The sequence below is a fragment of the Coffea eugenioides genome, chromosome 10, assembly GCF_003713205.1.
Source record: "Coffea eugenioides isolate CCC68of chromosome 10, Ceug_1.0, whole genome shotgun sequence".
Lineage (NCBI taxonomy): Eukaryota > Viridiplantae > Streptophyta > Magnoliopsida > Gentianales > Rubiaceae > Coffea > Coffea eugenioides.
In genome coordinates this window covers 31,558,740-31,581,607 of record NC_040044.1, presented here as the reverse complement: position 1 = coordinate 31,581,607, position 22,868 = coordinate 31,558,740, and the positions used below count along the sequence as shown (strand labels likewise).

Sequence of the window (22,868 nt, the reverse complement as noted above, 5' to 3'; positions counted from 1 at the left end):
TACAATTGAATGTCAACCCAACCAATGAAAAATTCTTCTCACATTTCGACCTCACAAAGAATATATAAGTACACACATAAATAGTAGGAGAAAGAGAGAGGAGAGGAGAAAGAGGCAAGGAGAGAGAGATGAGAAGGAAAAAGAGGGAGGAGGAGAGGGAAAGAGAAAGAGGAGAAAAAGGGAAAGGAACCTCCAACGCCAGCGAGAAGGTGGGCTAGAATAAGAGGGTACTGGTAGAAAAGAAATATGACTTGTATTTTCGATGTTTTTAGGTGTGTATTTTAAAACTTTAGAGTATTTTCTGAGGTTGTTATAGACAAAATTGTTAAAAAATTTATCTAATAAAACCCCATCAAAAAACAGGCTTCCAAGTAGACCGACATTTTGTCAAAATATTTTTTCTTCTTCCAATTCATGCTCTTGTTTTCAGTCAAAATGTGAAACTGCTACGGATTTTCGTACCCTTGGAAAGGCAAAGGGAAAAGATAAGGAACTACTTGGGTATTCAACTTTTGGTAATTTGTTGTAGCAAATGATACAAGCAGAAGTTTGAAAACTATAATGTGAAATATCTAAGGCGGCTGTTATAGACGCGTAATCCATATATTACATAATATCTTGAGTTAATATATCTGCTCTTTTATGTTGATCTGCTTGACATTTCTAACAACTCTCCTGTTTGATTTACAGCGTATATTTGGTACCATGAAAATCTTGCACACTAAGCTTCAACCAAAGATTCCCACTAAGGTTCCTTGGTCAATATCTATGTACTTATATGTTCTAGAAGCTCTAAACAAATGCAATTTTTTTGAGTTTGAAATAAGATTTGGATTTTAAATTCAAATTCAAATTATGTATCATGCATTCAACGGTGAAAATATATATACCGTCAGTATATAAGAGATTAATCCATATAAGTATTAGCAATTGTAAAGTATAGGTCGAGAAAAAAAATGTGAAAATAATGAAAGAAAAATACAATGAGATTATATTATTGCAATGTTAGAAATGTTAGAAATGTATATATTATTGCAATGAGATTATTGCCCTTTGATTTATGGGTTGTTATTACTTTTCCTTTTATTGTTAAATCATATACGTTATCTATATGGCATCTACTGTACAAGAATATCATATTGATAAAAAGCTAAAAAAAGTTTACATTTAGTTTATTATCCTTAAAATTTTTTCTGTTGGATTAATGTTCATTTTTAATGTATTTTTGTTTAATTTATTAGATTTTAAATCATAGAATAATGATAAATAGCAAAGATTATTAAACTTGTTATTTTTAAAAAATAGTTTTTCTTATATTAGTTTATTAAACTATTAAAATTATATTATTGTCATTTTTTATTTGTCAAATTAGTCAATTAGTAAATAATTAACCAAAATTTTATAAACATGTTCTTATGCATTATTTTTAAATTTAGAGGTAAAAAATGAAGATTAAATCAAATTTCAATTTTTTTGGGCAAAAAAGGGCAATCATAATAAACTAAAATTACCCTTTTTTTTTAATTTCGGCAACAAAAGAGCAATGTTGTGATAAGTCATAACACTCACCTATTTTATTGTTTGGTAAAGTTAAGAATTTTAATCTTGACTTTTATCCAAAGGCGCTGAAATGTATATATTTTTGAGGTTGAGAGTCATAAAATATGTATGATTAGTCTCAAAACTCAGGGGGCCAAAGTGTTATTAACCTAAATTTTAAACTGAAATAGAAGAAGATAGAATAATTTTTTAAATTTCCACGTGGCAAATAGATACAGTACTATTCAAGATTGGAAAAAACCTGAATCTGACCAGCACACCGAATCTGCCCCTCCTTCATCGTCCCCTTCCCCACCTGCATAATTTTCCCCCGGCATTTATTGAACTTCTTTAATCATTTCGCCCCGCAAACTCTCCACCGATCCCAAACTTCACACGCACAAACACGTTTTACTGCGTGTCCGCCTATACATACACATTCTGTATCTACACATTTTTTTAAAAAATATTAAAATAAATAAGATCTCCAAAACTGCAGTAATAAATGTCGAGCGACAGTGACGACGAAGACGAGCTCCTGCAGATCGCGTTGCGCGAGCAGGCCGAGCGCGATCTTAATTACCGCAAGCCGTCTTCTCAACAACAACCTGCGAAGCCTGTTCGGAATTACGTCCAGCCAGCGCCGCAGCGAGCTCCGGCGCCGGCGGCGGTGGCGGCTGGGAGGAATTCGAGTTTGAATTCGAATGTAGCGACGGGAAGGATGCAGCAGAAGAGTGGGAGTAGTAATAGTAATAGGAGCGGGAGTAATCAGGTGCTGCAGCAGCAGCAGCAGAGGAAGGTTGTGGAGGATGATGATGATTCGGAGGTGGAGATGCTTAGCATTTCGTCCGGCGATGAGGATTCCTCGTCGAAAGACAGGGCTAGGTTTGTGGGGAGAGGACGGGCTGGGAGCGGAGGAGGGAGGGATGATGATAGGTGGGATGGCGGTGAGCCTGATTGCTGGAAGCACGTTGATGAATCTGAGGTGAAGTTTTGAGTATATACTCAGCAGTTCTTGTTGGTCCCTTTTGAGAATTGTTCTGCTTCCTTTTCAGCATTCAGCTTATAGGTGTCAATATGGTCTTGCCTTCCCCTTCCTATAACAAAAACAAAACATCCTGGATGGATTGATGTAATTTTCATGTATTGGTGTATTTGTTTTCATTTTTGGTGATACCCCGACCTTTATGCACACTCTAGGCGTTTCAAGTAATTTGTTTTCTCATGGTTTATACCCACATCTTTTTTATTTTCTGATTTTATAATTTTGGGAGAGGTGGGAAGTTGGGGAAGGGGATGTTTGGATCAGTATTTACTGGAGTTTTTTGTGAGAATTATGGTTTTCTAATTTAAGGCCTGTATCGTGCTCAATGATAGTCTTTCGTGCTTATTAATTCTTATGAAGTGAAGTGAAGTAAGCCAATGCTGATTGGCTGGGGCTCCTTTTTGAATTAGGGGAAACTCTTTCGCCTAAACTTTAGTTAGTATACTTCATTTTGGTAAATGGCATTTTGAAATAAAACTTTTTGGCCAGTTGGGACGGCGGGTTCGTGAGATGAGGGAAACGCGAGCAGTCCCAGCTGTTCCAAAGATTGAGGCAGCTGCATTGGCTAAAAAGGGGCTTAGCAGTCTACAGTCGCTTCCACGTGGTGTTGAGTGGATAGATCCTCTTGGATTGGGGTAAAGTTTTTTTGTGCTGGTAATGCTGCAGCGCACCTCTCACTGTTTGTTTCTACTCATCTGCTTTTGATTATTATGTTTCAGGATAATTAATCACAAGACATTCAGGTTGATGAGCGATTCAGGACCCCCATCATCCATGGCTGATAAAGAACCTTTAGATGCCAATGCTCGTGGTATGCAGCTTTAACTAGAACCTTCTTTACTGATGTTAACCAGAACAAGTTTATAAAAAAAATCTGAACATCAGATACTAGATTGGTAAAGAAGTCTTAGCTGATATATCAGATACATTAATATGAAATAATTTTCCTTGTCAAAAGTTGCATTTTTTTTGTTTGGTCATCTTATATTGCTTCAATAGAATTATCAAATAATCTATAAAAATTGTTTGACATTTACATTTGTCTGTTACACCAGGATGATTGTAAGTTTTGTACTCAGTGGTAACAGATCGATTTCCATATCTTTGAAAAAGAGTAGCTTTGCTATCTGGGCAATAGAGGAAGTTTATTGCTCATATGTCTTGACAACAAATTCTTAACTTCCCATTATTTTGCTGGACTTTTCAATGTTTATTCCAATTTGAACGTAGTTAATATATTTAGTTGGATAGAATCCCCTGATTTCAGGCTGAGTGACCTGCAAACACCTTCAGCGGAGCTAAGTAGATGTATTGTTTGAGGACATGGAACCATTGACCAAACAATTCATGCTTATGCATTCTATACTGTTTTTAAGGCTTCAGAAACTTTAAGTCCTTTTGTTGCTTTATATTTGGGGGCACGCTTCTTTTATAGGGTTTAGAACTTTAGTGCATCTTTGATCTGTCACCCTTCAGGTATGTTTGATCTTTATTGGAGTTAAGTTGTGTATATCTGCAGGTTGATTGAGGTTCATATTAAGGTATGTATGATCTTTAGTGGAGTTAAGTTGTGCATATCTGCAGGTTGATTGAGGTTCATATTATGGTTAAGTGACGGAAGATGTTAATAGATTGTTCAGTGATACAGGACAAACCCCAAAATCTGAACTTTACTAATGCCAGCAAATTATATGTGGGCGAAACTTAAAGAAAGCAAGAAAAAAAGGTAGAGCAGAAAGCTATAAACCTCGGCAAGGACCTTGTGGAAGTCTCAACAAGAGGAGTTAATGAAAATATCACCTTTAAAGTGGCAAAAACTGCAATAGTCTTTTTCTAAATTTGACACTATGGCAACTTGTCAGCCAGAAGGCTGGCTTCTTGTCTTATGGTGTCCTAAAAATGCTTTAGAACAAAGCAAATTGAAGAGAAGAATGGGCTCGTGGATTTTTTTTTCTTGTATTTGTTTGCTCATTTTTGTGCCTTTTCTATTTAGTTCTATACTCGTTCCTTCTTGTTGGAGTTTTTTGCATTTGTGTATGGCAACTAAGACTTGCATCAAGGAGTATATATTAATTTTGGGAATCCCTGAGGTCAGAGGAAATATTAATTTGTTGCCTTAAAAGTGAATGTTGCTCTCATGTAAAATTTTTTGACGAGTTCCTCTTGGATGATTTAGTTGGTCCTATTTACGTGTGCATTAGCTGAGTGACATTTTTAGCACACAGTAATCTTGAGACTTGGTCAAGCTTATTAATCCAACAATGTAAATGGTTATTTTTGTGTACTTTTGAAATAATGCTAGTTGAGATACTCTTTGGTTCTGTATCAAAAGAAAGGAATATAGGTATTCTTTGGTTGTCTATTTATGTGTTCTATTTCATTTCTTCTTTCACCTTTCAACTATCTTACTTCTCTCCCTTGACTTCCTTTTCTTCATCAGTAGTTAATGAGAAATTTTGCTGATCTTTAATTTCAGAATCTATCAGCATTTATTGATGCATTTTAGCTTTTAGTTGTTTTGTTTTTTAAGTATATAATATGTCATGAAATATAAGAAGTTGAGAACAAGTATTGGAGTTAATGGTTACCAAGTCTCACTGTATTACTTATTGTCAGTGGTGACACTGGGTAGTCAGTTCCTTATAATGGCTTCAATGGATATTGCAGATAGGTTAAATTATTACTCAGAGAAATTTGAGTCAAGGCTTTTTCTTTCCCGAGTACATTGTGACACTAGTGCAGCAGACTTGGAAGCTGGTGCTTTGGCTTTGAAAAATGATCTTCAAGGGCGTACACAAGCAAAAAAGCAGTTGGTGAAAGAAAATTTTGATTGTTTTGTTTCTTGTAAAACAACAATTGATGGTGAGTATTTTGCATTATCAGAATTCATTTTCATTTGCATACAAAGTCTGGATGATAATCAGACTAACTTTGCTGATAACAGATATTGAGTCAAAGTTGAAACGAATAGAAGAAGACCCAGAGGGTTCTGGGACGTCTCACTTGTTTAATTGCATACATGGAGTCACTTCAATTGCTAATCGCGCTTTTGAGTCTCTATTTGAGAGACAGGTTAGTAGGATGTTCGATACCATACTGATTTTGGAGTTTGATCCCTGTACAGATGTCCAGTTCAAGGGTCTTGATTTTCTTCTTTCACTCTATTTTTCTTATCTTCCTTTTGCAAATTGACAACTTTAATTTGCTATGTAGGCTCAAGCAGAAAAGATCAGGTCTGTGCAAGGAATGCTGCAGAGATTCCGGACTCTATTTAATTTGCCAAGCGCAATTCGTGGGAATATTAGCAAGGGTGAATATGACTTAGCAGTTCGGGAGTACAGGAAAGCGAAATCCATTGTTCTGCCTTCCCATGTACAGTATCTGTCCCTTATTGCAGAGTGTTTTCATTCTAGTTATTGGCATAATATGAGTTGCAAATTTCATTAAGTGTATCTTGTTCCTTTATTTTTCTTTTTATAGGTTTTAGTTTTCTCAGTTTGTTAACGCATATATGTGTCAAGCTCAACATCTCTTTTCTGGTCACTTGGCTTGTCAAATTAATTCAGTTTTGTTCATTGTGTGAATAAGCTGCGGACAATCACAAGTTCTATGACTTGCAATCTTTTGCTGGCTCTTATACTTGGTATAATCTTTTTCTTTTGAATTCCTCCTAACGAGGCAGATATCCTTTCTGACCAAGAACCTGGGAAGGCTTTGGAGAATACCATGTCTTTACCTGTCATTTAGTACTTTAATGTTTAAGGAACTGAAGTTCCTAGCCTGGTAAATAGGGATGCTAGTTGTAGGCGACAACATCGAATCTACCTTCCACCATTGTTTTGAGACTTCAGAGTGACACAAATATAAATCTAGACATACTTTGATTTTGCTTTCAATTGTAAAACTTTTTGCTTTTATGTTCATATACTTGATATTGGGCGAGGACATGTCAATGGAATGGTTTTTTGTTGAAATTAGTCATGCTTTTATCATAATTTATAGATCTTTTTTTTTTTTTTAGCTGGAGCAGGGTCAAAAATTTCTATAATTGATAAAAGCATGACTAACAAAAGTTAGAGCCAGTTTATCTTATCATAGCTAATTTGTGCCTTCATTATAATGCAAAGTGAAGAATCTGTCTCTAATAAGGGATATGCATTATTGCGTCCATAACATTTGTATGCTTTTGGCTATTATGTTTTATTGATAAACGTCTTGTTACGAATGTAATGAAGCATGCCTTAATGTGTAAAGAAACTACAAGTTAGATCCAATGATACTAGATGTTTCTATAAGTATGCCCTGTTTGGTTACTTACATAGCACATATTACAGGTTGGAATTCTTAAACGTGTACTTGAGGAGGTTGAAAAAGTAATGCAAGAGTTCAAGGGCATGCTTTATAAATCCATGGAAGATCCGCATATTGAACTGACAAATGTAAAGTTCTTCTATCCTACTTTTGAATTCTGTGTGCATGAACATCAGCAAAAAATAAGGATTAAAATATGCTTGTTTCTTCCAAATTGTTTGTTGAAGTGAGTTTTATGCCGTGAATTGTCAAATGTGAAAATTAAAGATTGGAATGCTAGTAAGGTGTCTCATGGTTTAAGTTGGATAGTACATGCAGATATCTTTCTGAAGTGACTTAAAAATTTCTGATCATTATTACAGGACTGTAGAATTGGCCTGCTTACTGGTAAAAATATTCTAATCAGTATTAGAGGACTGTAGAATTGGTTAAAAAAAAAAATCTGATCAGTATTAGAGGACTGTATAATTGGCCTGCTTAGTGGTTTATGGCTTGTTAATGAGTCATTTCCCCAAATAAAACTGGAATACAGTTTCTTTTGTAGTGTCACACGCATAATAACCTAAGAGAAAAGCAATATGGTTTGAGACAAGGTATTTTGTTGGTTGTGTTGGAAAAATTTATATTCTGTGGAAAGGACAGATGTGCAACGGCAGACACACATATGGCTTAGGCCCAATTTTCCTTGCATTTCATACAGTAGCTGGTTTCTGCATTGGTTGGTGAATTTCAAGATTTTGATCACAAAGAGAAAAACAAGTAGAAATTTAAATTTGAGCATAATTTGGAATGTTTAATGAACTAATTTGTGGGCCATGACCAAAACTCTTATATACTTTTTTTTTTTGTTGGTAGAATAGAGTCGTGAATCACTGTGATTGGGGGGAAAAAATTGCTTTCTTGTCTTATAGTGGATATGTTTTACCAACAAAGCTGTGTAAATGGTCAAAGGACTAACAGTTGGGCTGGAGATTAGGCTTCTGATTTGAGGAACAATTAGTGAAGCATTACTTGTTCAGCCCAGGCCCCCCCACCCTCCCAAAAATACGGAGGGTCAAAAGTAACTTAAAATAAGGAAGGTCAGAAATTTGTTGAAAGCAAAATAATTTCTGTATTAGTTAAAATGATCTGGCTTGTGTGTGTTTGCGTGCAGAGATCTTGTTTATATCTCCTGGCTTCTAATCATTTTATAGCTGTTGATTAATGCATCTTTGCATTTTTAGGGTGCGTAGTTCTTCATTTGGATATGTCAGAAATCCATGCACTTGCATCTACCCTGCTTTATGGAGCTGCTTGTACATACTTATATTGTCATGTTTGTTCATGCTGGTTTTGATGCTTTCTGTAGCTTGAAAACATTGTAAGGCTTTTATTGGAGCTGGAACCTGGGTCGGATCCTGTATGGCATTACCTTAGTATACAGGTGAGAAACTTCTATTCTCGTAAAATATACAACTTGCTTTCTAAATTTGTTTGGAGGATGTAGTAAAATGGTCACTTTCAAGATTGCCTGATACTTTTGGCAGAAAACAACTACTATATACATGAAGTTCCTCAGGGCAAATATATGGCATTCTATGACCTATGTCCTTAGTATAATGACACAAGTACCTGATATGATTGTGGAGATTACTTCCACTGGAACTGAAGTGAACTACTTCTGATGTGGTTTAGATTCCATCTTCCAGTAAAAAGAATTATTTGCGTGATTAATGAATAATTCTTTATTATTTAACTTGAACATTTATGTCTACTTAAAACATTAACACTTGTGGAATGCTAGATTTCTTCAACAGAATTGTTTAACTACAAGGTGGTTATTGTAGACATGACAAAGGAAACCCATAGATTTGCAAATCAGGAAGCAAAATCATATTTTATGGAAACCCTATAATTGATCAATCACTATTAGTAAATCCTGTATTTTATTCTTGAACGTGATTCATCTGTTTATAAAGTCCTGTGATGTACGTAACCAGGCTATAAATTCTAGTAGTTAGATCTCAGCTTCTGAAAGAAATCATTCAAAAAAGTAGCAAACTCCAATAGCTTTTTAACTGAAACTGCATGTGTACCCTGCTGCGACATCTGGCCCAAAAGGAGAAGACTACTACTTTTGGATGGATGAATGAATTGATTTGCAAGATTCTGATGCCAAGTCGGTTAACCCATAGTAGCGCAACAAGCAAGCAGAACTCCTAAACAAAACTGAGTAATGAATAAATAAAATGAAATAAATAGGAAGAGGGAGAAAAATAACCAAAGTTCCTATAGAACATATAGGTTTTTCATATACTTCCATAAAATGTAATTTGTATAGTTGAAGTCAATGGACTTATATGAAACTCTGGCCATTTGTCATGGGAGGTACTTGAAAAGAAGCATGAAGTGGAATGAGAAACATTTGAGTAAGAGTGCGTCCAATATATTACATTTACTTTAGTTCTTGATGTATGGTATTTATCCTCATCTCTTTTGAGCGGCAACAACTTTGAACTCTTCATAATTTCAAAAGGATCTGGCAAGTCATACTGTGTTTTTGCAACTCTATAAACCACAAATTTGTCAATGCTAGTTCCACTTCCACACTGGTTGTAGAGAATTTCTTGTTTGATATACTAGTATGTAAGTTGGAAGAATTTTCTGATCACATTGAGCAGCAGGACATTTTGCTGAATTACACTATGTTGTATATTTGTCAGAATCAAAGAATTCGAGGTTTGCTTGAAAAGTGCACTGTAGATCATGAAATAAGAATGGAGGCTTTGCAGAATGCGATGCATGAAAAAGCTCTATCGGATGCAAAATGGAGGCAAATTCAAGAAGACCAGTCTGTAAGTGCAGTTTTAATGACCCTAATATAATTTTTTTTTTCTGATTGCCAATTCATTTAGAAATCCATAATGCTGACATTTTTGGATGTGTGGTTGTCAGTTGGATGCAGATGACACACATGTGGGAGATCAACAAGCACTTGGCATGATTAGCGAAGAAGTTGATGCCCTAAGAGGAAGGTACATCCGTCGGTTGACTGCTGTACTTATCCATCATGTACCTGCCTTTTGGAAAGTAGCCCTTGCTGTTTCTACGGGGAAATTTGCTAAGGTTTTCATCTTTTATCCCGATGCTTCATTGATTATCAATTATAGAGTGGATCTCTTGAAAATTTTTTCTTTTGAATTGGCCTGTGGGTCTAGCGACATCATCAAATTTTGATTTTTATTTTCTTATAATATTCTTCATTTCTGATTTGATGCTTGCGGCATGGTTAAGAGTTGCAGTTTTCTTCTATTTTCTTTTCCTTTAATTGCTAAGCTTATTGCTGGATAAAGGAAATCTCGAGTAATTTTTTTTCGTAATGTTATTTCAAGACTATAATTGATACATTTCTTGAATATTTAGCATCTTAATTTCTAGTTTTATCTGTAAACTTTAGAGAACAGTGTTAGTGTTTAGCCAGAAGGTTAGTCCTAAACGTGAAAGGTTATGTTGAGATTAAATGATTTTTTAATTTTTACAGGTATTGGTATTAAGTTCTTTCTTCTGTGATATTTGGAAAGAAAAGCACAATGACATATTTTTAAGCCTTTATGTTTTCCCGTTGCATGAATCCATATACCCTGAATGGGAGAGTGCTCCCTTAAACTTATAACATTTGTTGTACCTGAGTAACTTAATTTGTAAATGTTGGGCGTGACACTATCTAGCATGTGTATTTTTTGGAATTATGATTGTGGGAATTCACATTTTCTTCAACAAGATAGCATGAGACTAGATGGATTGGAGCTTACCAGGTAAAGCTTGAGGATACTTGGGAGTTTTGCCACCAGTTCTCCACAAGTACATGTTGGCCTAAGGATTTAAACTGAACTAAAATAAAGAAAAAATTACCATACCATTAGCATATATTATATATATATGTGTGTGTGTGTGTATTGTTTTCTTTTTTGTTTTACTAATTCAAAGGTCAATTGCATTTCCATCTTTCTCAAATATTAGAATTCTTTGTCATTATGAAAGGATTCCAATGTCATGACGTGATCTTGAGTAGAACATCTACATTTTCTTTGTTGTGCTGATATGCTAATCCGCTGTTGAAAGCTTGGTATTTAAATTTTCATAGCTTACTAGGAATAAATCAACCTTGAAATTTTATGTGATTGTATCTCTGTTTCTTATTTCGAGTCTTCAGAACTATCTTCTGATTCAAGCACTAATAACTATGCAAATAAAATTCAGGAAAAAGTTGCTGATGGAAAGTACTCAAGTCATTCTCTTGATGAAGTTGCTGGGATGATACGCAATACTTTATCAGCTTATGAGTCTAAGGTAAGATTTTCGTAGTAAATTCATTGAAGAAGTGTAATGTGCTCAAGTGCATATTTACCACCACACTGGACATTGATGTGGAATATTTAAGTAAACTCAGATAAAAATTTATAGGTCAAGATGGATGAAGAAGGGGACACATTAGTCATGTAGGTTAATAGACTTTACGGTTTAGTAAAGGCCCAAGAGGTGCACTGGGGTCAAATTTGATGTTCAAGGGAAAGACTGGAACACTACTGCTTCTCCCTTAAATGATCAAAGGCCAAAATACTTTTAATGACACACGTCTTCAACATGCAAATGACTATTGTAGCTCTTACACTAACATAAAGGCAATGAACTGATCATACAAAAGAATCATGCATATCAGCAGTCTCTGCCTGCCCTTCTGGTGACAAGCAGAATCTTGAATACAGCAGTTACAGTGAAGATGTTTAGGCATAGTTTATTTATCCTTTTACGAACCATACCTGAGAGTAAAAAGAGAGAAAAGATTTAGGAGAAAATGAGACTTTCTTCACCCCTTTTTCCTCTGTCATTTCAGTTTCTAGATGACTTTAAAGCCCTTTCCCTCTGTTGAAGGTGCAATGCCACCATAGTGGAGTACTCTTTGAGGACATTGTATATTTTGAAATGAAAGGAACTAGATTTTGTTATCAAAGCAGGAGTCTTGACTCTTGAAAACACATTCAAACATTTTTATTTATTTTCCATATGTCAAGGTGCCACTTGACCTGGTTGAAAGCCATTGCATCCCTTTCCGATCATCTGTGTGGAGTGTTGCTGATGAAACTTAAACATTCAGTAAATGTTTGGCACTTCCTCCTTAGTTCAGGCATCACATCAGCCACATAAGAAACTTTATTTCTCGAGCTTGACTTGTTTGAGCTGAAGTGTCACTGGCTGTACAAATTCAAGGGATAAGTTGGTTATCTCGGCTATTATATATTGTGCGCTTACCCTGTTTTTAAGGTTCATGTTGGTCTATCCAAGTACATTTATTATATGCATAACCTGTTATTTTAGGTCAGTTAAGCATTTATGCTCTTTAGAGCATGTTTCTTCTATCGTTCCTTGTTTTTAGCATTCTTCCTTCAAACGCTTGAATATTAGATGAAAACACCCTTAAATGTTCAAAGTACTTGTCCAGGTTCTCAACACATTCCGTGACCTTGAAGACTCCAATGTTCTTCGGCCATCACTGATTGCATCTCTAAAAGAGATATCTAAAGCATGCCAAGCTTTCGAAGCAAAAGAATCAGCACCTTCTATTGCTGGTATTCGCATATCCTCTTTTTCTTCAGGTTATTATCTTTGAAATTGTTTTAATGTATTTTGTAATAATCTACAGTAACAGTTCTCCGAACGCTTCAGTGTGAGATTACAAAAATATACATTCTACGGCTCTGCTCATGGATGCGAACTTCAACAGAAGAGATATCGAAAGATGAATCTTGGGTGCCTGTGTCTATTTTGGAAAGGAATAAATCTCCTTACACTATCTCTTCCTTGCCTCTGGCATTTCGTGCATTTATTGTGTCAGCAATGGATCAGATCAATGAGTAAGTATGAAAATATTTCTTTGTTACTTGTTATTGGAGAGAATTTCCCTACTTTGCTAGAAAATTCTTCAACCGTTGTAGAATTGGGTTAGATTATGAATTACAGAGGTATTGTAAATTTTATCTTGAAGTCCCTGAGGTGAGACACCTTGATATGCATAAAGATTAATTATTGCCCTTTTCTTGGTTATGTTTTGTATGTTAGTCTGCTCACGCTTGAATGGAAGCACCTACAATCCAATACCATAGGACTTCTAAGATCTTCACCATCGCCACACTGCTGCTCCCTTGCCCTTCTCCCCAAGCCTATTCTAACCCCATCCCACCTCATCCATGCACCCAACCCATGCAATAGAAAGGAAGGTGGGGGGGGGGGGGAGGTGAGAATGCAGAAGTGTATAGGACGCATGGAGTTGCAGGGTTTTTTTTTTTTTGGTGAATGTTTGGAAGTATGTTTGAGATTATTATGAACTTGGTCCATTCTGAACGTCTTAGCATCTAACAATGTTTGCAACTGTCTTATTTCGTATCATCCTTGTAATGCAGTTATTTAATTTTTAATCTTTTAGGATGATTCAGTCTCTGAAGAATGAGGCGACGAGGTCAGAAGACATCTTTTTGCATCTTCAAGAAATACAAGAATCTGTTAGAATTGCCTTTCTAAACTGTTTGCTGGATTTTAATGGTATGAAGATAAGTTGATGCTTCATTGGTGGAAATCATAGCCGAAAAAATGGAACCTTAATTAGTGTAGTTTCTGATTGTATTAGTTCATCTGGAGCAAATTGGCAGCGAGCTTGCAGAGAACAGAACAAGCAAAGGAAGTCCAGGTTTTGTAAATGGTTATTCTAGTGAATTTCAAGAGAAATCATTTGATCCCCTTCCAGGAAGTGTCACCGATGCACATCAACAGCTGCTGATGGTCCTGAGCAATATTGGATACTGCAAAGATGAACTTGCTCATGAATTACACGTCAAGTACAAACAGATATGGCTCCCTCCAAGGTAGTTAAATAGTCCCTTGACTTGAATGTTTCCTGGGACCAAAACTTCTCTTATGTTTTGTGTGATACTAGGCTTCTCTGTTGTGTGTAAATCATTTTTAAAATGACTAGTGCGACCCAGAAAGAGGGTTGATGCAATTGCTAGCAATATGGTTGTGAATGACTTGTCTAAGCTGGATTGAATGTGGCATTTATATTTTTTGTTACATTTGCACAATTTTTTTCATCCACATTGGTTGAGGCAATATTTTGTTTGGGTTGTCTTTCAATCAATCTATAAATCCACTAATATCTGCTTACCATGATTTTCAATTAGTTTGCTAGTGTTCTCCCAACCGTTACCCCCTGCAAAGCAGATGGCAAGGAAAAATGTCTAAAGAAGAAGAAATTGCTAGCCTCTTCCTATGTAGTCTGAATGATAATCCTGAGTAACCTTTCCTAGGACACAAGAAAAAGTATCAGATTATCAGCCAGAGCAGAATTAGAAATTTACAACCCTTTTCTCCTCTATTTGTGGGATGCACATGTGTACTCTTTATTATACCTCTTTCGAAGTTCTTATTATGTTGGGTAATGGTTGAGTCATGCTGGAAAGGTAGCTTTTCTGATTCAAACTTGTGGTTGCACTTGTGACGGTGGGCTAATTTATCCATGTCCATTAGGGTAAAAGATGAGGAGGACACTGACATTCAAGAGTTGATTATGTCTTTCTCTGGACTTGAAGAAAAGGTGCTTGCACAGTATACTCTTGCAAAGGTATGAGCATTTTTGAGCATTTACAAATCTTTGGATGCCTTTAAAAATTGTACAGCTGTATTCTCCAGTACCTGATCTTCTATATGCACCTACTGCTTTGTCTAATTGATGGAACTTACAGTTTAAATTTTATTTTTTTTGAGTTAAAACTTAAACTTTTAGTTGTTTGATTCTGTGATGGACAGTAGTAGAATATTAATCTGAGATGACCATTTTATCATCAGTTATATATGGAATCAGAAGTGTGCAGCTTCCTTCGCCTGCTTGCGATTGCGATCCTGTTTAGATGGGAAGGTGGTTAGTGAGGTTCAGGAAACACAATCTGTGCCCATGGCTGAAAAGATAACTGTAGTGAGAAAATTAGCAGGATAAGAAACTCTGTCTAATATAATCTTTGCTGTTGGAGCAAGTGTCCATGTCCAGTGGATGCTCATCTGACTGTCATGCATTTATCCATTATCCTTACTCCAACTAGGTTTTTGAGGAACTTGGAGACATGTATCTATCTTTAGTGTAAAAATTGATGACTGGTCATGTCGGCTATCTGTGCACACACAGTTCTTCTTTTTTTTTTCACTTTGTTACCCCTATTTTGGATCAAATCTGAGATGTTTTTGTTGTTGTGGGTCAAATGAGTTGGTAGAAGATGTCATTGCACAAATGACGAAGTGAGACGAAACAAGTAATCACATCTATATCAAAATCTTCTTGACCTAATATATATAGACAAACACACACATAAATGTATTTTTGGTTCTGTTAACATGTTCAGATCTGCCTTTCTACTAAAAGCGACAATGTTCTTTTAGGAATTAATTGACCTTCCCATCAAAGTAACTGTTGATGAGTTAATTTATACTGCAACCATGACAACTAAGATTGTCCAAGAAAAACACACTGCTACTTTTTGTGCCTGCCTCGTAAAGATTTACTGAAATTTATAGAATATTGTATCTTGAGGATTGGGCTTATTGTATAACCTTTATATTCTTTTACTGAAGCTAATCTTAAATCCAGAAGTATTTTTTTATGTGCTACCATAAAGGTGAGGTCCCATTGCAAGCTTTTAACAAAATGCATATTCAAGAAATCTGGTAAGAGGAAAAAAAAAATCGATGGACATTCATAGACTTTATATGTTTGAACCTTGCAAAACTTTTATTTGTGAAGGATAAATTGGAGTGCATATAGAGCTTGGCAAGCGGTTGAATATGATAGCAAAATTAAATGGGTCTGGTTTAACTCTCTCATGTATGATGGTAGCATAGTAGACAACTCCATTTCTTCCTATTATTAATGCTGGACCTCCTTGCACTGGAATTTTTTTTTTTTGGGTCAACTGTTTGTCTTAGACAAACTTGATCAGAACAGCTGCTGTGAACTATTTGCTGGATGCTGGAATTCAATGGGGCGGAGCACCTACTGTCAAAGTGAGCACACACTTTATTCTCCTCTGACTTTTGTTTCTTTTAGGTTTCAAAGACATGTTTGTTTAATTACTTTTCTGTATGCTTGCAGGGTGTGCGAGATGTGACTGTGGAGTTGCTGCACACTCTGGTGGCTGTGCATGCTGAGGTACTTTTACATGCTTTTCCAGGCTCGTTGAAAACCTTTCTGTTATGATGTATGCCTAGCTGATGGTTCTTGTTGGTTCTATGTCTATATTGGCTTTATGGACCATAAGGAACCAAAAATAGTCAAGTCTGCAGTTTCGCTGACAATTTGGTGGATATTCTCAAGAAAAACTAATTGTTAAATATTCTGACATGTCATGCCAAATCATTCTTTTAATTCTCAATTGCAGGTTTTTGCTTGTTGTAAGCCTTTATTGGATAAGACGCTTGGTATCCTTGTTGAAGGCCTGATTGACACTTTCCTGAGCATTTTCCATGAGAACAAGATGAAAGATTTTAGGGCATTGGATGCAAATGGTTTCTGTCAGCTCATGCTTGAGGTGAATTGATAATTGTTCTTTTAGTTCTTTTTAATACTAATTTTGTAATTTTTATTGATGTAAGGCACTGAGCTTTATGAGGTTAGAAGGCCATACACTCCATCAAGTTGTTAAAGTGATATAACCCCACAAGGAACACCCCTTGCTCAAAGACTTCCCCAATCCTTAGCCTTTACAAATTCTTGTAAATGTGTCTTCAACGCAATAACTAATTATGTCTGCTACCCATGTTGTAGATATTTCCCATGCAGTTGTTAGTCGGTTCGGTTCATGATGATCTAATGCCAATTGAAAGTGGTAGAATGCAATGGACTGACAACTTGTTTCAGTTTTTCACTTCATTTTCTGTGGGAGGCTTGTGGGATGGTGAACTGGGTGTGGAAAAGGGTAGAAGGGAAATATAAGTAGAAAGGGGAAAACTACCAGAAAAGGAAAGACACTAGTGTATTTTACCTTCACAGACGTTGTTGAAAGTTATAAAGAACTTTTGCAAACAAAAGAAACAGAACTTGAATTTCATGGTGTATTCTTGTTCGGTGTTAATCAGCCATATTCAATTTCTCTCTCCATGATGCTTCAGAATATTGTTTATTCTAACAGTTGAATATGGTCTTGAACTTTCTGCAGCTGGAGTATTTTGAGACAATATTGAATCCATATTTTACTTCAGATGCAAGAGAATCTCTGAAGTCTTTACAAGGAGATCTATTGGAAAAAGCAACCGAGAGCGTCTCAGAAACTGTTGAAACTCCAAGTCATCAACGTCGTCCTACACGTGGAAGTGATGATGTCATGGCTGATGAAAGGCAGCAAGGAATGACTGTCTCTCCAGATGACCTAATAGTAAGGAACTCTCTGTTTTTCTTGCAACATTCTTGGACCTCTTGGCCAGGAGTTTATGCCTTTTTTTTTTTTTTTTTTTTTATGTTTCAGATGTTTGCTTTCGCTTCAAATCTTCCCCCCTACATGACAGTTACTTTGCTTCAAGATCAACTCATATCTTGAAAGATGATTTTCATAATAATTGTGCCTCAGGCTTTCTTTTTGGTTCAATGTTTATGAAAAATGATATTATTGATTTTTTTGTTCTTGCTTCCAAATTGGCTTTGATTCTTATAGGCACTTGCCCAGCAGTATAGTGCCGAGCTCCTTCAAGCTGAACTTGAGAGGACACGTATTAATACAGCATGTTTTGTGGAATCAATTCCTCTAGACTCGGTTCCAGAATCAGCAAAAGCAGCTTATGCTTCTTTTAGAGGGCCAATGGACTCTTTTAGAGGAGGAATGGATTCTCCCAGTCGAAATTTTAGAAGCTCTCAATCTTTTGGGTCCCCAAGTTTCTCCAGGCATAGGCGTAGATGATTAACTTTGTGATTCTTGTTTAATTCTTTTTCAACCGCATTCTGTAATTTGTTGTATTCTAGTTAATTCATAAATCCTTCCCCACTACGAAATTTTCCTAGCTGGCCCTGTCTATTCTCCTCCCATTTTGCATCAAGAGCATGATTTTGTACGAGTTTTTATTACGCCTGAATTGTTACAGATTGAAACTGTAAAATATTTCTCTGTTGGCCAATTTGTTAATTGAGAGCTGTTTGATTGGAGTTGAGGGCTCTTGCCCTATAAAATTTGACTCGTGTACCTGATCTGCTTATTGCAGTCATCTTAAATCAACAAGTAAGGCTACGATGAGTACTACCACAACCATTTTCAATAGCCAACATGATGAACGAATAGTTAAATGGAGAAGGCCCAAATCAACATCTTCCCAAACATAGGTTCAATCGATGAACTAAGATTTGATTGTACAATCCAACCAAAAATAAAATTTTTTTTTTTCTTGAATTCAAATCTCATTCCATTGATCATTGCTGAATCTGCTTCAAGTCAGTCATTCTAAAACTGACAAATAATGAAAAGGCAAGCAATACAGTAGTAGTAGTAGTAATACGACACTAATGAAGAGAAGATCCTCCTCTTCCTCAAGCTGTCCTTAGCGGTGGCGACACCAAGATAACTCCATCTCCTCTTACAAAGAGAAACGGAACATTACGCTTTGTGGTCTGCAGCAGGTAACATACCAATGTTAGAAAGCAGTGTACAGATAAACAGAACTTTTTTTGTTTCTTCAGAAACACAATTTAATACATCATTTGCAACACACTTCCTTTTACCCAAATAAAAGCACAATTCTTCCACTTAAAATTTTGGCTGATCAGTGTAATTCAAAAAAAAAAATCTGGGGTATATTTTGGAACTAGTGATGGCCATTTTCATACAAGTATAAGCAAGATGTTGCTTTTAAGTAACACTGCTCTCATCAGGAAAAATCTGTTTGCACCAGTGCTCTACGTGATGTTTCTCTCTGTCTTCTTTTGTCTATATTTGCCTGTTTATATGGGGGAAGAAACTCATTGGTTCTAAGCAAGCATGGAGAAACTTATGTACTATATACATACACAAAGAGGTACACACATTTAAGCCACAGAATTGACTAGTCTGCATGTACAAAAAGACATCAACTACTGTTCAGATTTTTTTTGTATCTTGCAGATATCCTATTTCGTCAACTCTTTTTACAAATTATCGAGTCATCAGTGCTTTGATATAGGGACCAAGAGTAGAAATTAGAGACTAACTCCTCTCATGCCATACCTGCCTAAAGAGAATCTTCACAATATGGAACTTTGCATTTTTTACCTTCTAATCTTGTGCTTGCAGCAATTTATGCACTTGCATTCATCTTGGCTAACTATAATTTATTTTAATCATTTATGTATCCTTGTGTCATGACATGGACGTGATAAAAGTGGTCATTCGGCACAGTCATACTAGATAGATATCTCATATTGAATGATAGTTTCCTCAAGGGAGCAACAGAAGTAATGCTTCAACAAAACAAGGTACTTGGTGAAGAAGCCAATAGTGAAAACTTGCATAGTCAGCTATCTCTATGCCATGAAAGTGAAATTGCTAATCAGCTAGGTTAGATAGGAGTGAGACTATAAGCAATCTTTTTTCATATCAATAGAAGGAAGAATTTCATCTTCCCAGCCCCATTCTCTTGCCTAAAATCCCATTTACTATGTCTCAAAATCTTATTAACTCTATTTCCTTCTGTCAACATAATCTACCAAGTTGTAAACCCCTTCTACTTTCTTTCCTTCTGCCAAACATACTTATCATGCATTTATGGTTCATACTTTAGACAAGGCGGCAGTTAAACCGCTCAAGGCATCAAAAGAAAAAACACAAATTAAGCAACACAAGATAAAAATATGCTTACCCTGACAATCTCCTCATAAGTCTCATCATCAATCTCCACTGTTGTAACAACTTCTTCAACATCGCCAAGTATCATGTTTAGATGCTGATCATAGGCCTGAAAATTTTCCAACACACAGAAGAATATAAATTGCAGGACAGCGTGGACTATATACTTAACATATTTATCAGAAGAGCGGCAAATAATTAAAAATAGAATAAATCTACGGTTTGTATAGAAATCCAGTTACCTTGAAATCTGCATGAGGAAAGTAAGCAAGTCCAAGAGGCATGAGTTGGCTAACAAGAATCTCTAATTCCGTCACCACAAACATCACATTGCATAATCTCAAACAGTCTACCCAGACCCCATTCTCAAAGATCTGGTCAATATGGGCTTAGAAGGACTATATGCAGCAGCCTCACCATATACTGACTAATTAGAATGATTAAAACTTTTTTCAATCATCAACCCAGGACATACTTTTATAGTCAATACATCACCGAAAACGATGGTGAATTTTAAAAAGTTTGCAGACTGCAGTCAGGTAAATAAACCCCATAAACTCAGAAAACCCACATACTCTTTCTTCTCTTTCCTCCCCTTCCCACTATGACAAAATCTCCGAAATAGAATAGCTCAACTGCCCAAAAATAGATTTTTCTCTCTTCATCTTTTTAATTGTTTTCACTCTACTGCTTAATAGCGAAGTACTCCTGTTAGAAAAAGAGTTTGCTTCAAAATTACCAAACGGCAAACAAATAAATCAATCAATCAATTGAATCCATGTCGTCTACGTGAACGTCTCCACAGACATTAAATTACATTCTTTTGACTTCTTTCTTCCTTTTAATTGATTCTACAGTCTTTAATTTCCTATCGAACCCAAAAGGGTTTGCTGTAAAATCGCCAAAATTGAAAAAAAAAATCATCAAAAGCAGAACTTTGATCCAATCCAAGTGAATCCACTGCAGAATGTTGCATAAAAACATAAAAAACTACTCTCTTGGCTTCTTTTTTCCCTTTTCTTCCTTTCGATGTGGCTTAAAAAAAATGCTCAATCACAAATTACTCGTAAAACCCAAAGGGCACGCTCCAAAAAATCAAAAACAAAACTTTAATCGAACCCAGTTGAGCGAGCTTTTGCACATACAAATGCATACAAACAAGAAAATAGGTAGCTTTTGAACACATACAAAAATAGGTAAACAAAACAAGAAACAGACCCAAAAAAAAATAATAATAATCAAGAACCGAAAAGAAGCATACATGGAGTTTGCCGCGGAGTTCACGGTCGTGGCGGAGCTTGACGTAGATGCGCTCGTCGAGGCTCAGTCTGATGAGGTCCAATGGCTCCTTCACTGCACTCTCTTCCTCCGTGCTCCCCATTTGTCTCCCACCTCCAATTCCCCCCTTTTTTGATGATTACACACTTTTAGTTTGTATTTTGCTATGTTGCCTTTGGTTCTATGCTACTACTTAGTAACCAAAGCTATGACCCTCTTTGGTCTTTTACTAAATAACAACATTAACCCTCCTAATACTTGGAGTATGTGGATTTGTGTGCACACTTTGAAGTAACTACTATTTGACCCTCAAAGGAAAAAAAAAAGTTACTACTACTTGTAATTTGTAAACTATTTTTTGTACAAGGTGAAAATTTTAGACACTATTCAATGAGGTTTAGACCTAAGTGTAAATTAAATTATACTAATGTATTGTGATTTCCTAGCTACAATATTTGTGTCAAAGGCCAATTATTGTCCAATAATGTTAAGTTTTGATATGGATGGAATGATCAAAATTGAGAATATGGTTTTGGTTTTTTACCCTTTTAACTCCTTAATCAAAGTACATGTATTCTTTAGAGTTTAGACGAGAGTGCCAATATGCCGTTCATGATGTGAAGTTGAATTTTTTTTTTTATTGCAACTCTACATCAGAAATTTCTAATTAAGTGTTAAAGTACCTTGAAACTATAATGATGGTTTTGTAAAATAATTTTCTAACTTACATGTAAATTTTTAAGACATTAGGCTACTTATGTCCAAATTTTGTATATTTGAAATTAGGGATAATTTTGGAAACTTCTCTTGAAGTTTCTGACAATTTCACTAAATTCTTTGAAACTTTCAAAAATTGCACCTACCTCTCTTGATTTAACACTTATATTACCAAACTCAAAATAACATTGACTTGGTCAAAAATTTCAATGAATACCTTAAAATGCCTAATTGAATAAAGTTTAATTTACTTTCCGTTGTAAAATAATTTAGCACAATTATAAGGAACAAAATTCAAAATTTTCAAAACTATTCTGTTTTGTTTGATAAACAACTACAACAACAAAAAAAAAATTTTACTAAGATAGGCCACTTTTGATAATGCTTTACTGGAGACATAGTTTTTCCAAAGATGGAGAAGAAACTGTTGCCATAATTTTTTTAGAGTTTGTGGATTTTTTAGCATTAGAACTACCAAAAATTTATAATGGTTTTATGCTATTTCTTTTAGAGTTATTGTTAATATTGATACCAAAGGGGAAAAAAAGGATCAGCTGAAAAATTGAATTACATTCAAAGTTGTTAAAAAGAAAAAAGTCACTAGTTCGACATTTGGTCTCGATAGAGGCTAGGAAGATATTCAAAATTATGTAGTTTCACTAGCAAAATATAAAAGGGAGAAATAAATGAGAAAAGGAAAAACTAATTGTAAAACCTAGTCTTTGTATAAATATAAGAAACAAGAGAGTTTCATTAATATGCCAAGGCTAGTGTCGTCATTTTAAATAAATAGAAGAGGCAAGTGTAATTTTCAAAATCTCAAAGATCTTAATAGACATTGTCACAAATCTTAGGGGAGGTTTTTGAAATTATCCCTATAAAATTAATAATTACATCATTTTATTTTCTGGGTCAAGCAACTTTCTCATTTGGGCAGCTTTCCAAAGCAAGAAAATTCCATCCTTTTTATTGAAAAGTACTCATATTTTGGTGATGTTAAGACCTAACCTTAGCTCTTTTAGCATATTGGGTACAAAATTGGATTGGTCAACTCCAATATCTTTCGTTCTCTCTCTCTCTTTTATTTTAAAACAATTTAA

The 22,868-nt window shown here is 35.4% G+C and overlaps 2 protein-coding genes across 2 annotated transcripts; one reads left to right on the top strand and one right to left on the bottom strand.

The window, feature by feature from the left end:
* Positions 1-1,825: 1,825 nt before the first annotated feature.
* LOC113749024 (exocyst complex component SEC5A-like) lies at positions 1,826-18,128 on the top strand. The gene is made up of 21 exons (XM_027292654.1): positions 1,826-2,524; positions 3,074-3,219; positions 3,304-3,395; positions 5,252-5,446; positions 5,529-5,656; positions 5,798-5,956; positions 6,919-7,023; positions 8,244-8,318; positions 9,598-9,729; positions 9,830-10,000; positions 11,135-11,224; positions 12,375-12,501; positions 12,576-12,786; positions 13,356-13,471; positions 13,557-13,791; positions 14,453-14,546; positions 15,899-15,976; positions 16,065-16,121; positions 16,351-16,500; positions 17,128-17,343; positions 17,620-18,128. The coding sequence occupies exons 1-21, from the start codon at positions 2,045-2,047 to the stop codon at positions 17,860-17,862; spliced, it is 3,300 nt and encodes a 1,099-aa protein (XP_027148455.1). The 5' UTR covers positions 1,826-2,044; the 3' UTR covers positions 17,863-18,128.
* A 95-nt stretch (positions 18,129-18,223) lies between these two features.
* LOC113749299 (sm-like protein LSM3A) lies at positions 18,224-21,227 on the bottom strand. Its single transcript, XM_027292987.1, has 3 exons — positions 21,035-21,227; positions 19,787-19,882; positions 18,224-18,563 (listed from the first exon to the last, which is right to left on the bottom strand). Exons 1-3 carry the CDS (start codon positions 21,152-21,154, stop codon positions 18,483-18,485), a joined length of 297 nt encoding a protein of 98 aa, XP_027148788.1. The 5' UTR covers positions 21,155-21,227; the 3' UTR covers positions 18,224-18,482.
* Positions 21,228-22,868: the final 1,641 nt, after the last annotated feature.

Bases quoted from the DNA above. Each gene is read 5' to 3' on its own strand.
- LOC113749024 (XM_027292654.1), top strand. From the start codon at position 2,045: ATGTCGAGCGACAGTGACGACGAAGACGAGCTCCTGCAGATCGCGTTG. The intron at 13,792-14,452 runs GTAGTTAAATAG...CATGTCCATTAG, and splicing joins CAGATATGGCTCCCTCCAAG to GGTAAAAGATGAGGAGGACA. The intron at 17,344-17,619 runs GTAAGGAACTCT...TGATTCTTATAG, and splicing joins TCTCTCCAGATGACCTAATA to GCACTTGCCCAGCAGTATAG.
- LOC113749299 (XM_027292987.1), bottom strand. From the start codon at position 21,154: ATGGGGAGCACGGAGGAAGAGAGTGCAGTGAAGGAGCCATTGGACCTC. The intron at 19,883-21,034 runs GTATGCTTCTTT...GAAAATTTTCAG, and splicing joins AACTCCGCGGCAAACTCCAT to GCCTATGATCAGCATCTAAA. The intron at 18,564-19,786 runs GTAAGCATATTT...TACCTGCTGCAG, and splicing joins CTTATGAGGAGATTGTCAGG to ACCACAAAGCGTAATGTTCC.